This window comes from Lissotriton vulgaris, chromosome 9 (assembly GCF_964263255.1).
Source record: "Lissotriton vulgaris chromosome 9, aLisVul1.2, whole genome shotgun sequence".
NCBI lineage: Eukaryota > Metazoa > Chordata > Amphibia > Caudata > Salamandridae > Lissotriton > Lissotriton vulgaris.
Genome location: NC_141697.1, coordinates 1,029,538,846 through 1,029,554,894, shown reverse-complemented (window position 1 = coordinate 1,029,554,894; position 16,049 = coordinate 1,029,538,846). Strand labels below are relative to the sequence as shown.

The window sequence follows — 16,049 nt, the reverse complement described above, 5'->3', positions numbered from 1 at the left end:
TGTATGAAAAGTCCTATAGCAGAGGTAGTTAGTCCGTAAACTCAATTAGGAATTCTCTCAACACATCACTCAGCAGAGCCATCATAAAACACACATGCAATGATACTTTGACGTGAATGTCAAAACCATGAAAAATGCACCTCCAACTTTGAAGCTAAACAAATTGCCGAAAAAACGCGAAACAAATGCTAACGCCATACCATAAAATAAATTGTACAAATATGCCTTTAGATTTGTAAATTCAATTCCGAAAATCAACATTAAAATTGCAGTCAACATGTGACAGTTTCTGATTGTAGACTATCTGTAAAACACAAGACCCACAACTCCAGTATCCTTGAACTTTATTGTGGGTTTGAAGCTCAGTGAGGGCAGCACTACCATGGCATGCAGTAATGCTCATAGCCAACATTTACCAAAAGGGCCACACTTTCATGTTCTTAGAACAGGAATTCCTTCCATAGGAAGGAGCACATCAGACATTTTCAGACATGTCAAAAACAGATCACTGTTAAAAGCAGACATTCCACTGACAATTAAAAAGTTTCCTGGACATGCACACTAATTTGTTTCCTTAAATGTTATGGAATATTGGCACTCTTGTTTTCTTGAGCGAGTTCTTGAGGTTTCAGAAGAGTCACTTGGTGACATGGCAACTCCTTCACTTCATTTGGGTGTCTGTACGGAAAAGTAGAGCTCATGGTTGCTCCTTAACTTTTCTTCTTGCGTCTCTGTGTCTCTTTCGGCATGCCTGAGGGAAAGATAAATATATAGAGGCTTTAAACATGCAATCAGTGTCTTCAAAGCGATCAATCTTGAAGCACATCAGTTAAGCTGTATGAACTAGTACCATTCTGCACCGTTTACTACTTATTCAGCCTTAGACAGACAAAGATGTACGGGAATGGAGGACTGAACACCTTCCATGACGACATCTTATACACCATCTCTATTTGTTTACCTTTTACTGCATTTTGTGGATGAAACGGAAAGGATATGTTGGGATAAGCCTGCGTCAAAGTGCTAAAAATGGGAGTTAGAAACATCTAAAGTGTGATTGCCGGGGGCGTGGCTAAGATGGCAGCAAGATAGGACGTGGGTTCCTGTCCCTTCAGCGCCGCCACGCTTTAGTCTTGTGTTATCGCCCTATTTGGAGCCCATCTAAGATTCCCCACGAAGTGGGTGACTTGCTTGTGTTGCCTGCTGCTGGTGTTGAGCCCCTTTCTTGACCGATTGCAGTTTTCTCTGCACTTCTCTGTCCCGCCGTGGCCTGGAGGCCCGGGGTGGGCCGCACTTCTACTGGAGATTGGCACAGACACTTGCTGTGAGTGGCAGCGGAGCGGTGGGAGCTTCCGTGAAACAGCTGAACGGTCGGAGTACCGGTTGGAGGGCGGAGCTTCCTCCTGCCCCCCACCCCCCGTTGCTGGCTGGGAGAGACGGTGTCCCGAGTGGAATGAGCCTGCGGAGCTGGGATCTGCTGGGGCCTGTCACGCGTTGGGCCGAGAGGGTTGCGCTCTTTGTACCCGGAGTGAGTTGAGCCGGGGGACAGCGGGAGGCGTTGAGGTCAGCGCTTTCCCGGGAGGGGTGCAGCAGGTGTCTGGTCACGTGTAGAAGGCTTGGGAGTCGGGTGCGGCCTGGGAGGACCAGACGACGAGACGCTGGGGGCGAGCGGTCACATGAGGTTCTACAGTGGTAGGCGGCCCTTGGAGTGACTTACGTCGCACAGCGGGAAGAGGAGTGCAGTGGGGGGGGGTGCCCTGAGCTCGGCGCCATTTTGTGCTCTTCTGGCGCAGCCTGGCTGAGGCCTGCAATCGATGGCAATCAGAAGCAGAGGTCCCGGAGGGCTGCCCATACTTGGTCTTAGCTGCTCCAGAGTGCCCCAGAGCTGTGAAGAGTCCGGGTCAGCTACACAGGCGGAGGCGGTACTCCCCCCTGGCGGCATAGAAGTGGCATTTCATCCTTAGACTCGGTCCGCTGGTCGGCGGACGGTGAGGAGGGCACTGGCTGGCAGCCTACGTGAAGTCCCCAACAGCGTTGTTACATATTTTGGCAGTGGCATGGAGACACCCTTCCACCACAAGAGTGCTTGAGGGCTGGAGGAGCTGGAGGTGCTTGGGGAGTGAGCTGACTTGTGGGGTGCTTCACTGGGACACAGATATTTGTGGCGCTGGTACCCCCCTGGTTACGGGTGCCGTGCCTCTGGCGGCAGAGGCTTGCTGAGCTGGAGCCCAGCCCCGGGAGATATCACGGTTTATCACGGACTGTCGGCCAGAGACGAAGTTACCCTGTGCAGGCATTGGTAGAAGAGCGGTGGCCAAGTGACCTCGGTGGTGTGAGACGGGGACCAGTGACAGCCCGGATCGGTCTGCGCTTAACTGTGAAGCGCCGGACCGGGAGGTGGCCCACTTTTCCCCCTTGGAGGTTCGTGCAGTGACCTTGGCCCGCATACCTGGAGTGTCGCAGTGGATCGGAGGAGCAGAGATAGGGTCACGTCTCTGGCAGCCAGGGCAAAGGTAGTGGCCTGAGAGTAGTGTTTTAACATTACAGGCCGGCACAGAGATTTCTGCGGTGCAAGGGTCCCAACATGGCGACGGCACGGGCCCGGAAGGAGAAGTCGCTTAAGGCAATTCAGTTAGAAGGTGGTGACTCCCCAGCAACCAAGGCTTTCATGGTCGACCTCTTTGCGTCTATCAAAGACGACATCCAGGAACACCGCTCTCAGCTAGCAGCCGACCTAAAAGAGGTACGACGGGATGTTGATGACATAGGCGAGAGGGTGGCGACCCTAGAGGAGCATGATGTTACCAGTGAAAATGACCTCCACCAACTGCAATAGGATTTGATTTGTCTCCAAGAGCAGAATCTTGATCTCCAGGCCCATGCGGAGGATCTGGAAAACTGCTCGTGTCGGATTAATGTAAGAATCAAGGCTATCCCGTGGGAAGAAGAGGGGGATGACTTTCGGGCCTACGTCAGTGCATTGTTCAGTCAGATCCTCGGGGAGGAATAGTGTCCGGACATCCAAATGGATCGGGTTCACCGGGTGGGCCTACCCCGTGGTGCTAAAGCTCCCCTGCCAGATAAACTTGTTTGTGTGCATGACTTTCAGTTAAAGGAGCGTATCCTACGAAAGGCCGGTGAGCAGCATCCTGTGCAATTCCACGGGCATCACCCGGCTCTTTATCAGGACCTGGCTGCATCCACGCTAGTTGCTGGAGACTCTGGGTTTGGACAAGGCTCTGACAGCAGAGGGAGAGGACCGCCCGAAGCCTAGAAGATGCCGTCGAGCCTCCGATAGGCAGCGAGTTGGGAAGTGCTCCTTCAGCCCAACGCCTGATCAAGCCACAAGCAAACAATAAAGGGAGGCGGTTATCTTGTCGCTGGCACAAGTTACTGAGAGTCAGGTTGCCCTTTGAGCCTTCCATCTTCGGCTCCCAGATGTGTTATCCTTAAGGCGCCGGAGGGACGGGGAGGTCAGTAAGACATGGACGGTTGCCTCCTGCCCTGGTACCAGAGTGGTAAGAGAGACTTCTCTATTGATTCAACTATTTTTTTGCTACAACCCCCTAGACTTTAACCACCGAGACAAACTTGTCATGTGGGCTAGTCGTGACTTTCTTTTTAATACCTTGTTGTTTGGTATTTGTTTGGGTGGGCGTAAGTTTGATTCTCTTTAGGGGCTCCGCCCCAGTTCTTAGGAGGGATTGGGGGGTGGCAGGGCGCTGCAAACTCTCCATATCGATGCATTCACTAGCTTGTTCCTTACCCTTCACGCTTACACGGGCCCCATGGGTAGGGATTTGAAAGTAATTAGTTTGAATGTGCGGAGGTTAAACAACCCGGTGAAACGTGCCGCGGTACTCTCCCTTCTGGAAAATTCCAACAGCGATATTTGCTTACTCCAAGAGACATACCTCCTAGCTAAAGATGTCAAGCGCATGCGTGATAGGTGTTTCCCACAGCAATTCTGGTCCTCTGGCCCGTCCAAAAAGAATGGGGTAGCTGTCCTGCTCAGCGTGCGCTGCCCATGCAAGGTTATTTCGACAGTGGCAGAAGTAAAGGGCCGGTTGTTGGCTATTAGAATGCAATGGGGAGGCTCACACACCACATTGGGAACACTATATGCCCCTAACGAAAAGCAAGAACCCTTTCTACGCCCGGCTCTGTCCGAGGCGTTTGCTTCCCCCGATGCGGCGATCTAGGTTGGGGGCGACTTGAATTTGGTGATGGACCCTGAGTTGGATAGATCGGAGAAGAGGTCACACCGAACCGGGGCGCTCTCAATAGGGGGCGAGCGGTCACACGAGGTTCTACAGTTGTAGGCGGCCCTTGGAGTGACAAAACGTATGCGCATCTTGACCACTTCATAGCTTCTACCTCTCTTTTGCCTAGCTTACACTCTTCGGAGATTACTCCCCGGTCTCTTTCTGATCATGCCCTCATTTCCATGCTCATTCCAGCGCAGTGTACGAGTACGCCCCCCCCCCCCAGGTTGGCGGTTACGAGAAAGTCTCCCACACTCAGAATAGGTGGGAGGGCGGATCCGGGATACTATAATACACTGCCTCCAAGACAATGATGTGGGGTCTACACCGCTCGCGTCAGTGTGGGAGGCTCTGAAATTGGTGGCGCGGGGTGAATTCATAGCGGTCGCGGCGTCATATTCAGCCATGTGAAAAGAGAAGCGCGTGGTGTTGGAAAAGGAAGTGGGGAAACTAGAAGCGGTGCGTAAGCGTACTGGTGCGCCGAGAGTCTGGCAGGAACTCGAAAATAGACTCTGTATGCTGAAACACTTGGATTTGGACAGGGCGGAACATGAGCTTCTCCGACTGAGACACACATTTTACCTTAGTAGCAATAAGTGTGGTAAAATACTCGCACACAGGTTACGAGCGAAAGCACAACTGTCCTCGATTCAGTCAGTACGGGACCATTTGGGGGAGGAGCAGTTCGGAGATGAGCGAATAGTCGAGGTCTTCCGTAGTTTTTACCAGCTTCTTTATGCAGACCAAGACTCTCCTTCGCATGATCCTAATATGTACTTGAGTATGTGTAATATTTCCCCCATCTCCCGACACACGGTCGAAAATCTGGACTCGGCCATCCGCATAGAAGAGGTGATATCAGCCATCTCCAGGCTGAAAATAGCAAAGTCCCCGGGGCCAGATGGTTTCCCGGCCGCTTGTTATACAACACTAGCAGCCCGTCCAGACGTGTCCAGGTATGAATTGCTGCCGGCCAGTAGTATATTGTTTTGTAGAATTTCGTTTTGATAGCATTTCTTATCTGTGACAGGCATGTGAAACGCCCCGATTCACAGTGCACTGCTGATGCACTTAAGAGTGCGCGTTCAGTAGTGCGTGAACTCGTTTCCCTACTTTATTTTTCCTTGCAATATTATATAGCGCGAACTCGACAACATAGCATGAGCACAATCTACATTACAGAAGAACACATTCATTTGTGTTAGGCACGGGGAGACAAAGTGATTTGCCTGGAATCACAGGATGTTGAGCTGATGCCGAGATTCGAACGTAGCTCCCCAGCTCTAAAGTTCGCAATTCTAGAACTTGTGGCGGGAGGTGTGTCTAAAAGTGTATGTCGGTGCTGGCCATCAATGAGAGAGACCTGTGCATTTTTCAAATGGGTGGTGAAAAAATATGAGTAGTAAGAAAAGTTAATTGTTTCAGTTAATTAAAACCATAACAATACATTTTGTAAAATCAAGTACTGCGGTCGAAGCTCCTAATGTTTGGCTACATTCTCTTTCGTTTAATCCTAAAACATTCTGAATCTAGTGCAAATATTTTCTTATTTTTAAAATATGAAAGTTTTGGTGTACATAATATACAAGTTAAAAATTCGATCAAGAGACTTTTGTTGATCCATATGATATAAGATTCCAAGAGTTCTGGTACTATTCTTTATTAAGTTCGAGAGAGCCCTCTTCCGCAGAGGCCGCCATCCTATTACCCTTTTTTAGGCAGGGTACCAGGTTACATTTCAACGCTTGAGCATGAGCCAAAAGGAACTTTATTAATAGGCAGTTCAAACGGGTGTCTGTTGGGTTTAGGGCTGCCATTTTCACCGATCTGCACGTTCTTATGCCTCGGTCGTTCATGGCCTTTTTTAGAAAGATGGCTCGAGCATGGGCTAAATTCGGGCAAATACAAACAAGGTGAATGAGGTCCTCCTTGCTGCTCCCAAATAATCTACAAATTTTGGGTCTGTCATGCACCCAGATTGGCTGGTCCATGGTAGAAGGAAATTTTCCCAGTCGTAGCGCCATTAGCTTTTGTATTCTAGGGGCCGGAAATGTAATTGTTAGATATGGGGCTGCAGTCAGTGTTTTGTATTTGGATACAACCATCCAGGCATGTTTTCTTGTGCTGAAGGTGGCTTTGTCAGTTAAAAGTGAATGGAATGTTGCTGACTTATGTATGGCTTACTTGAAAGCTGGGTAAAAGTGGTCCTAGACGTTGATTCTGAATACGATTATTGGTACTTTTTTAACACAACATAATTCAGTTTTTATTTCACATGCAAATTAATCCTGCAATGAAAAAAGAGAGAAAACAATAGCCCATAAACAGTTAGATGTCCAACAGACCACACAATCAATTTCGAAATGTCTTTAAAAGTAAAGAAAAGGACTCCACTATTTATTTTTCTAAAAAATTCTCATCATTATTCAATATACAAATATACAATTTGAAGAAATAGAAGGGGTTACCATCAAGTAACGTGCACAGGATAGAGTGAAAGTTTTAAGTGGTCGTGTGAAATAGAGTTAGACCAAGAAGGTCTGGAAAGAATTCATTCTGAATTTTGTGGGTCTAAGATTAAATAATCCTTAGACAGATTTACAGAGCCTGCCCTGAGAGTTTTATTTGCAAAAAATGTTATTCTTTCTTGCTGTATCACGGTGGGTGAATCATCCGCGCTCTTATTTATGGGGAGAGAGGGGACAAGCGCACACAAAGATGCAGGCTCGAAATGGGGGGTAGTTGTCGACGTTTCGACCCAAGGATAAGAAGGGCAGTTGATATCCTCATGAGCGGGTCTTCGTGAGGACAGATGGGGCAGGGGGCTTGGTTACATTGAAGTCATGTAACCCCAGTTGTGTGGTTGGACACCCTTTAATGGTGTGCCACGTATGTAAAATCAATTAGGTAAGAAAGCCGACCGAGCGTGCTCTCGAGTACCACGCTGTCAATGGCGGCGGGTGAAATCCGATTACTTGTTCAAACAATTTTACGCGATGTGTCTCAAATGTCAGACTGCGCAAGCTGTCAATGGGGTTCTGTCTGCAAACGAACGCGGTCCGTTCTGATTCCGTAATAAGGCCCAGTCGAGGCTGATGTTTGTATTCCGTGCGTACCGATTGCCTATTTGTCACTTGATTCTGCACGTTGATAAGTCAGTGGCCTTATGATCTGATTACTCTTTCGCCAGTCCCCCGTCTATGTCTGAATTGGTCTGGGGGGCTCTGAAACGCTCTGCCTCGGTCTCTTCCTCCGGGTTAGCGTCCTCCTTATAATTCATATTTACACTTCGGCCTCCATGATGTAATAGGATCTTTATATCAGCAATAGGGGTAAGCTCTTTTCTCCCCCTGCCTGGAGTTTCAGATTTGCAGTACTTGTAATGGTTTTGGGTAATACCTCTTGGTTGTTACTTACATTATCAAGCTGGCCTTGCTTGATGGTCCCACATGTCGTACCTTGAATCCTGCTTTGTCTAGGATTTGATTCTTCTTTGCCTTGTGGGCAACATTTAGTCCCTTCGGGCTGCTTTTCCACATTGACGTTTAATTTTGACCTGGTTGGTGTTGATTTTTTATTTTGCCCTGCCTCTTTGCGTTGTGGGGTTGTCTCCGAATTGCTGGGGGGCCCTGTGAGTCCACTTGTTTGTGGCGAACTCCTGCTTTCTATGAGGCTGCTTTTTGCTGCAGCGCCATTTGTCTGTGTGGAGTAGGCCATGCCAGACCTCAGGTTTACGTCTCTGTCGCTTATATCAACGGTGAACTCTACATCAATACGCATAGAAGGGTTGCTTTTCCCCTTCGCAAGTAGGACCTCCCTTCCTTTTTTTGATAAGAGCTGTTGTCTTAGTGATTTGGGCATTTGGTCAATCAGATCGTCAGATAGTCTTGTCATATTTAGTGTTTGCTCCTTTCTTTCAGCTGTGGTGAATATGGGGAACATTTTCACCCCTTCCTCCGTGTTCCCTGCTATTTGTTTGTTCCTTGCTTTCCTTTCCCGTTTTTTTTGGCGTCTAGTTAATGTAGTTTGTTTGTTTGGAACTGGTATATTTAACGTCGGACTTGCTTCTTCCAAATTCTTCCTTTTATGTGTTTCTGTTTCTAATTTCGTGGCAGGATAGTGATGTTTAATGTTTTGGGCTGATTTAACTTTGGAGGAAAGCGGGCCTGATTCTTTGAGAGCCAGTATTTGTTCAATTAGATTGGGGAGGAGGCTCAGTTTGTCTATAATTGGGCCACAGGAGCAGGGGCTTTGTTCCAGTGTGTACTTTGATTGAGCTGTTGTTATCAAATTATTCAATTTATCAAGTTTGGTATCAATCCCCGCAATGTAGTGGGCTATGGTAGTCATTAGATCAATTTGGATATCCATTTTATCGGATTGCCAGTTTAGTGCCTTTGCTGATGACTGAAGGGTTTCTATTACTGAGAGAAGCAGCCCTGGATGGGTTGCACTGGCGCTATGTTCAAGCTTTTGGTAGGATAGGAAGTCAGCACGTTCTTGGTGAGGCGAGGTGTTGCCAGATGCTGGGATTGCAGTTATTCCTGCTCTGGTTGTTTCCGATATTTTTTCTCAACTGAATTGGTTGCCCTTCTTTGTTTGAGCTGCACGGTTTTTTCCCCAGGGTATTTTTTCCCTTTGTGGTTAGTTTTGCTTGTATCTTGCAGCAATTCTTTGTTTGCTATTGGACTTGATGTAGAGCTTAGTAGCTTCAGCCATGAAGTTTCGGAGACATTCTGATTATTTGATTCCATTTGCCTTGTATTTTGTTCCCTGTGTATCTGTGCTTCAGATCTCCGTGAATATTTATCAAATAATTTGTGTGTTTGCGGCTTTGTAGGGGGGGGCTCTACGATTTGGATTTTAAGAATTTTGTGAAGAAGGTTAGTGCTGTAGTAGATGTTGCGTTGGATTCTGATCTTTCTACACACGTCCATTCTTCCTTCGCCCTCTTGCTGTCTATGGTGGCCTCGATTGTTGCTCCCATCGCCTATGTTTTACTCTGGCCCAGAGTAGAGATTTCTCCTGTACTACGCATTTGTGGGGAGGTGGCTCTCCAATTAAGGCTCTCGCCAGTTTCTTTCTGCAGTTGGTTGATTGCTGTTATCTCATCCTGATACGGGCTTTGGTGAGTTGAAGTGATTAGGTTTGCCTGAGATGGATGGGGAATTGATGCACTGAATATAGATGTTAGGCCTTTGTTACAGACTGCCTTCTCCGGAGTTAGAGGCGCGGGCAGACCTGGCAAGGCTTGTTGGGTCATAAGGAGAGTGACTCCTAGGTTTTTCAGAAAAAAAGAAAGCCTTGTTTGTCTCTAGTTTCTCTCTCCTGTCCTGCTTTTTATTCTTGATCATTGTTGCAATTGGGGAGATTAGTGGAGTGTGTAGCACTGTTGGTGGACCTTTTTTTGTTTGTGTGAAGTTGGATGCTGTTTTATTCTGTTTTATGTTACTCTGGTCGGCGATTGGGGATTTCTTCGCCTTTAGGGTTTTTTTGGGCTGCTTTGGTGTCCTCCTAACCCTGCCTGATCTCATCCTTTAAGGGCAGGGTGGCTGGATTGTAGTAGTTTATTTGCCGCTTTGAGCGCTTTTTGAGTTTTAATTTTTTTTTTCTTTCCCTCCCTTCGGCCCGCAGCCCACAGCCTTGTTCACCAGCCTGTTCGCCCAACAGATGTAACACTCACCTGCCGCTCCCCTACTCTCCAGGGAATAGCAGCTGGGGGCGGGAGCAGCTGGTCGGGGAGCTCGGAGGTACTAGCAAGTACTGGGAAATAGTTTGACAAGCTCCCAAAATGCGAGAGCCGGAAACCAGGAGCTGGAAGTAGGGAGCGGGGGCCGCACTTTTCACCCGCTTGTGTATATCCTTGTCTCTATTGCGTTCTCTTACCGTTCTCTTGCCGCAATTTCCTCCACTGGGATACACCGGAGATCGTTGGGGGCTGTGGCCAGCTCGCCGATCAGCTCACCGGTCACAATCACAGGTGAGGCGTGGGGCGGAGGTCGGTGGAGCGAAAGCTCAGTGCCCGTTGAGTGGAACGCCAGTGGGGGGGCCAAGAACCGGCGTCCGGCCACCCTGCAGCTGGTCAGCACTTTCAGCGTAGAAGCCAGAATCCGCGGGAGCCGCGAGCCTTGAACCTCGAGCTCCGCAGCAGCACATCCGCGCCCGCTTACTTGATCCCGGCAGTCAGAACAAAAACGTGGCAGCTCAATCAGGAGACACCTGTAGTCTAGTGTCGGTTTAGCGATTTGCGGCTCCTGCCTTCACTGGAGGATTACCTGCGGCTCCTGTCGCACTACTCCTGCCGCACAGAGTGGACTCGCGGCTCCTGCCGCGGTAAAAAGCAGTTCGCGGCTCCAGCCGCACTGTGGGGCAGCTCGCGGCTGAAGTGCCCGGCGAATTCTACCGTACCTTTCACGTAAGATTCCCTAAAAGGTGAGTTTGCAGGCGTTTTTTGCAGTATTCGACAATGTGCCCAAACGTGCCAAATGCTGCCCGTCTGCCTGCGTACCTGGAGGGACTGCGGGCACCGCTGCACGCAGCCACAGCCACAGTCTGCCTCCCCGGGGAAGAGCGCCACAACGCAGCAACGCCGCGCCAGCTGCACTTTCCGTCCCCAGCAGCGAGGACTGCGGACGCAGACCGGGCCAACACTGCTCCCCGCCGCCAGCTTTTGTCCTCCTTGTCCGCCCACGACCTCCGCTGCCAATGCCCCAGGGAGAACTGGGAATACGGGACAAGCGTGGAGGGGGGAAAGCGCTGCAGCCGTGCGGCGTCTGATACTGCTGCTGCCTCTGCGGGTCTCGCAGCTCCGTCGGCTTCTTCGGCAGTCGCTGTTGCTGGAGATGTGGGCCGCCGTGCCACCAATGTACTTACCGGGGTAAAAGCATGTTTTTTTTTAATGTTTGGATAAGGTAAGTATGGGTATTCCGGTATATGTTTTGGGGTACTGAAGTATATGTTTTGGAGTGTTTGGGTATTTTAAGGGTTCAGATATAGTTTTGGGTTATGGGGTACAGGGGTGAGTTTAGGGATAGGTATGGGTTTTGGGGTACAGGGGTATTTTTAGGGTTCAGGGCTAGGTTTGGGTTTTGGGGTATAGGGGTATTTTTAGGGTTCAGGGGTAGGTTTATGTTTTGGGGTACAGGGTTATTTAAGGGTTCAGGGCTAGGTTTGGGTTACAGGGGTATTTTTAGGGTTCAGGGCTAGGTTTGTGTTTTGGGGTACGGGGGTATTTTAGGGTTCAGGGGTAGGTTTGGGTTTTGGGGTACAGGGGTATTTTAAGGGTTCAGGGCTAGGTTTGGGTTTTGGGGTACAGTGGTATTTTTAGGGTTCAGGGCTAGGTTTGGGTTTTGGGGTACAGGGGTACTTTTAGGGTTCAGGGGTAGGTTTGGGTTTTGAGGTACAGGGGTATTTATAGGGTTCAGGGCTAGGTTTGGGTTTTGGGGTACGGGGTATATTTATAGGGTTAAGATGGGTTAGTGTTTAAGGGTGTTGGGGTATTTTAAGGAGTAAGGGTGGTTTATGATTATGGGGTGCAGGGGTATTTAAAGGGAGCAGGTGGGATTAGCACACGATATGAAAATTGGCATGAAGGGCGGAGCGTACCACACGCCCCCAGCATTTGTCTCGCCCTAGCACACGCCCCCAGCACAACGCAGACACGCCCACAAGGGACTACTTTGCTGGCACGGTTCTTTTACCTTTTAAATGTATATGGTGGGCGTCTGCATAGCCTATGTCCTTCTGCTGCAACTGCCCTTTCCAACGCTGTATTGGGTGTTGTGATTGGTGCTGTGGTTCCTGAGATTACCCGCCTCAAAGGTTTGGGCTCTCTCTTTATTATATTAGTATAGATATAGATATAGAAGATGTAGATTTTGTGCGGAGCTGGCTCCATTTTTAACCCGCTTGTTTAACTCCTTTCTTGATACAGGGGCAGTGACACCCTTGATGTCAGAAGCGGCGATCTCGGTCATACTGAAAACGGGGAAGGACCCCAGTAACTGTGGGTCCTACAGACCCATCTCGCTCCTTAATATTGACGCGAAGCTGCTCTCTGGTATTTTGGCCTCCCGCCTTCACCCCCTCATGGCTGATATCGTTGACCCGGATCAATCAGGTTTCATACCCACTAGACAAGGGGGCGACAATTCTAAAAGGCTGCTGCACCTCATTGATCTAGTACACCGATCACAGCAACAGGCCTTCCTGCTCTCCATTAAAGCGGAGAAGGCCTTCAATTGCGTCGATTGGAAATACCTGTTCGCGGTGCTGCGGGGTTATGGCTTTGGCGACCGCTTCATTTGTTGGATACAGTGTCTGTATGCCGCCCCCACGGCATTTGTGCGGGTTAATGGTTGCAGGTCAACCCCCTTCTCTATCGCTCGAGGAACATGGCAGGGCTGTCCCCTCTCCCCTCTTTTATTTGCCCTTTTAATGGAGAAGTTTTCCCAGAGGATTCGGTCCAACCCTAACATTGCAGGCCTTAAATTTGGTGCAGATATGCATAAAATTAGCATGTATTCCGATGATGTGATCCTGACGCTCACCCAGCCCCGGTTAACCTTACGGTCCCTGATTGGCGAACTAGTGGCTTTCGGGAAAGTGTCTGGATTTAAAGTCAATCTTGTGAAGTCGCAGATCCTCAACATTTCGGTCCCAAAGGATGAGATGTTGGACCTGTAGCAAGATTTTAAATTCCAATGGACCCAGGCGGACATTACCTACCTTGGTCTTAAGCTGACCCCGTCCCTTGCCAAGACGGTCTCCCTCAATTACGCCTTATTGATTGAGAATACGACTAAGGCGCTGGACGCCTGGTCGTGTCTCAGACTGGCGTGGTTTGGGAGAATAGCCGCGGTGAAGATGAAAATACTGTCTCGCATCTCATATATCTTCCAGTTGCTGCCACTCACTCCACCGGCAGGTGCTCTCAAGAAACTGCAATCACTTAACAATAGATTTTTGTGGGAGGGTAGCAAGCCACGTCTTGCCCTAGCGCTCCTGGCTTCCTCGAAGGCGCAGGGGGGCTGGGACTTCTACATGTGGGTGCTTACTATGAGGCTGCATGTCTTCGATACCTGGTAGAGTGGAATAGACCCCTGTGCAGCAAGCACTGGAATTTCACGGGCCAATCTGTAACTGGTGTCAATATCTGGCGGGAACTATGGCTGCCTCGTAAACATAGGGTATGGGGCTATACTCATCACCGTCACCTCCCCAACGCTCACGGTCTGGGATCACCTAGCAGTAACTAAGGGTTTGACCTCTTTCCCCTCCCCCATGACCCCAATAGTGGATAATCCCGACTACTCGCCGGGACAAGCATCTCCAGTGTTTCACCGTTGGAGGGAGGAGGGATGCAAGAGAGTTGGCCCCCTTTTTGATACAGAGGGTCTAATCCCCTTTCCCCAAATGCGCGAGGACTATGACTTACCCCCCACGGATGCCTTCCCTTACTCGCAGGTCGCTCATTGGGTTATGCAACCCACTAACTTCGACCAAATGTCTCGGCCCCTTACAAAGTTTGAAAAATGGCTGGTGTGTAAAAAGGATTACCGCCGGCTCATCTCTGCGTTGTATGCTATGATTATTGCACGTCCTTCTGGTCCCCGTACGAAGGCCCAGGTACGGTGAGATATTGAACTGGGTAGACCCCTATCACCCAAAGAGTGGGAGCAGGTTCTCTATAGATCACATCACACAGCACACAATACAGCGGGGGCAGAATCCGCCTTTAAAGTGGTTACATATTGGTACTACACGCCGGCACGTATACATTGCTGGGATTCGACTAAGGCTAACCTTTGCTAGCGGGGGTGCGGCTCAACGGGTACTCTTGTACATTTGCTTTGGCACTGCCTGAAATTGGTACGTTACTGGTCTGCGGTTATTGATGACATTGATGCTGCATTCCGGATTACATTGCCACGCTCCCCAGAACATATGCTGTTGGGCCTCCCCCATCCTAAAGAGTTCCCACTGAAATCTTTGCAAGACAGACAGATCGCAATGGCTCTGTTAGCGGCGCATCAAGTTATCCGGGCGAAATGGAGATCGCCGTCAGTGCCCGAGCCGATTGATTGGATACACCGTCTTTGAAAACTCCTGGCCATGGAGCGCCTTTCACTCAGTGTTGAAGGAAAGGTCCAGGAATTTGCAAAATTATGCGCCCCTTTCATACAAATTCTCACCAAAGATATGAGAGAAGTGACTTTCCCCAAGTACTTGCAGATCCTCAAACTGCTCCCATTGGAACTTCCCGAATCCATTCGTCAGCCGGAAGATTGAATGGCTGCTTGCCCCAGGTGGGGAGCTGAGTTGTGGCCATAGTAATGGTGCTAGAACTGATGCGGAGGGTGGGTGGGTGGTTTTGTTTTTGTTCCTGGTTTGTTTATTCACCAAAATGGTGGTTGACAATAGCGGCGGGGACTATATACCATGTTTACCTGACTTATATCGCGGGGTCGACCTTCGGGATGTAGACCTTTACGCTGTGTATGCCTGTCTCATCCGCGCTCTGCCGGCTTACAGATGTAGGCAGTAAGCTGTGTACTTATCTCCTGAATCCCACATAATAAACACAATGGATTCTAAAGTGTGATTGCCTGTATATTTCAATGTGATCAATTTTTAGACGCTGCTGAATGGGAATTCCTGCCCAAGTGACAAACTGCATTTACAGATCTAATGGCTAGACTAGCTGAAGAATACATTATCTTTATGAAAGCACCAAGTCTTCTAGAATCCCTATTTGGAGGATTGGTGGGAAAGGAAATTAGATTAACCTTACTTATTGAAGCTTGAAATCAGGCACTCTGGTATAGGATGGCTGGTCAGGAACCAGTCTATGTTACCTAGTCACAGGTGGACTGATTGGAGGGCATGAACATGTCTTGGACCATGTAGGCAGAAGGACATCTGTAAAGGAATCCTTAAATGGCAATAATGGCCCTAACAAAGCTTCCTGTTGCCCTCCAAACCACCACTGGAAACAACGCACTTTCCTCTTTTGGTGGCCTAAATAGAGAGATTAGCTTTGTTTAAGGATGTGTGTGTAGGCACTGGCATTTTTTAAAGTCTAAGAATAATTCATCATCAGATGGGGGCAGACTAGTTGGAGACCCCTGCAGCTATGTGGAGCCCAATGGTGCACCAGAGAGAGCCAAAACGGAGTCAAAAATGCGCAGTCTGGCCTCTTTGAAGGTAGCTACTTGCTACGGGATCGACAACGGCATGGGAAACACAGGGGGCACCAGGACTACTTGCAGCATCAGTTCACATTCAGGAGACATCGAGGAGTGCAATCTTTATTGAGTGCAATGTTCATCATGAAAACCTTACACTTTCTTACCCCCTTTTTAAGACACCATAGAGAGTATATTTAACATTTTGTTATGTAGCAATTTTTTGTTGTCTTTCTTGCTCCCCTTAGAACATGCATTGTGTGTTTCTGGTAGCTTTAAATGACCGAATTCGAAGCCTTCAGGGGCCAGATTGAGAGGCTCAAAGACTCTGGTTCTGGGTGTAGTACCCTTCCCTGGTAATAATTGAATGTTTCTGTGTGCTATTTATATTAGTTCCAATGTGGGGCTATTAGTAAGAGTGGCTGAAGCATTCTGCACAATCTGCAACTGATGTAAGAGATAGGCTGGGGCGCCCACATAGAGGCAGTTAGAATAGTCTAGGTGGGAGGTAATGAGGACATGTACGATCGTTTTTAAAGAGTCCATGGGCAGGTATGGTGCGATCTTTCTTATCATACGCAACTTACCAAAACAGGCA

At 48.9% G+C, this 16,049-nt stretch overlaps 1 protein-coding gene across 1 annotated transcript in view; it reads right to left on the bottom strand.

The window, feature by feature from the left end:
- Window positions 1-226: 226 nt before the first annotated feature.
- NOL8 (nucleolar protein 8) overlaps window positions 227-16,049 on the bottom strand; it is a 297,417-nt gene continuing 281,594 nt past the window's right edge. The window contains exon 17 of the mRNA XM_086938941.1: window positions 227-751. Coding sequence (XP_086795067.1) covers window positions 698-751 — 54 coding nt within the window. The 3' untranslated portion in view covers window positions 227-697. The remainder of the gene's footprint in view (window positions 752-16,049) is intronic.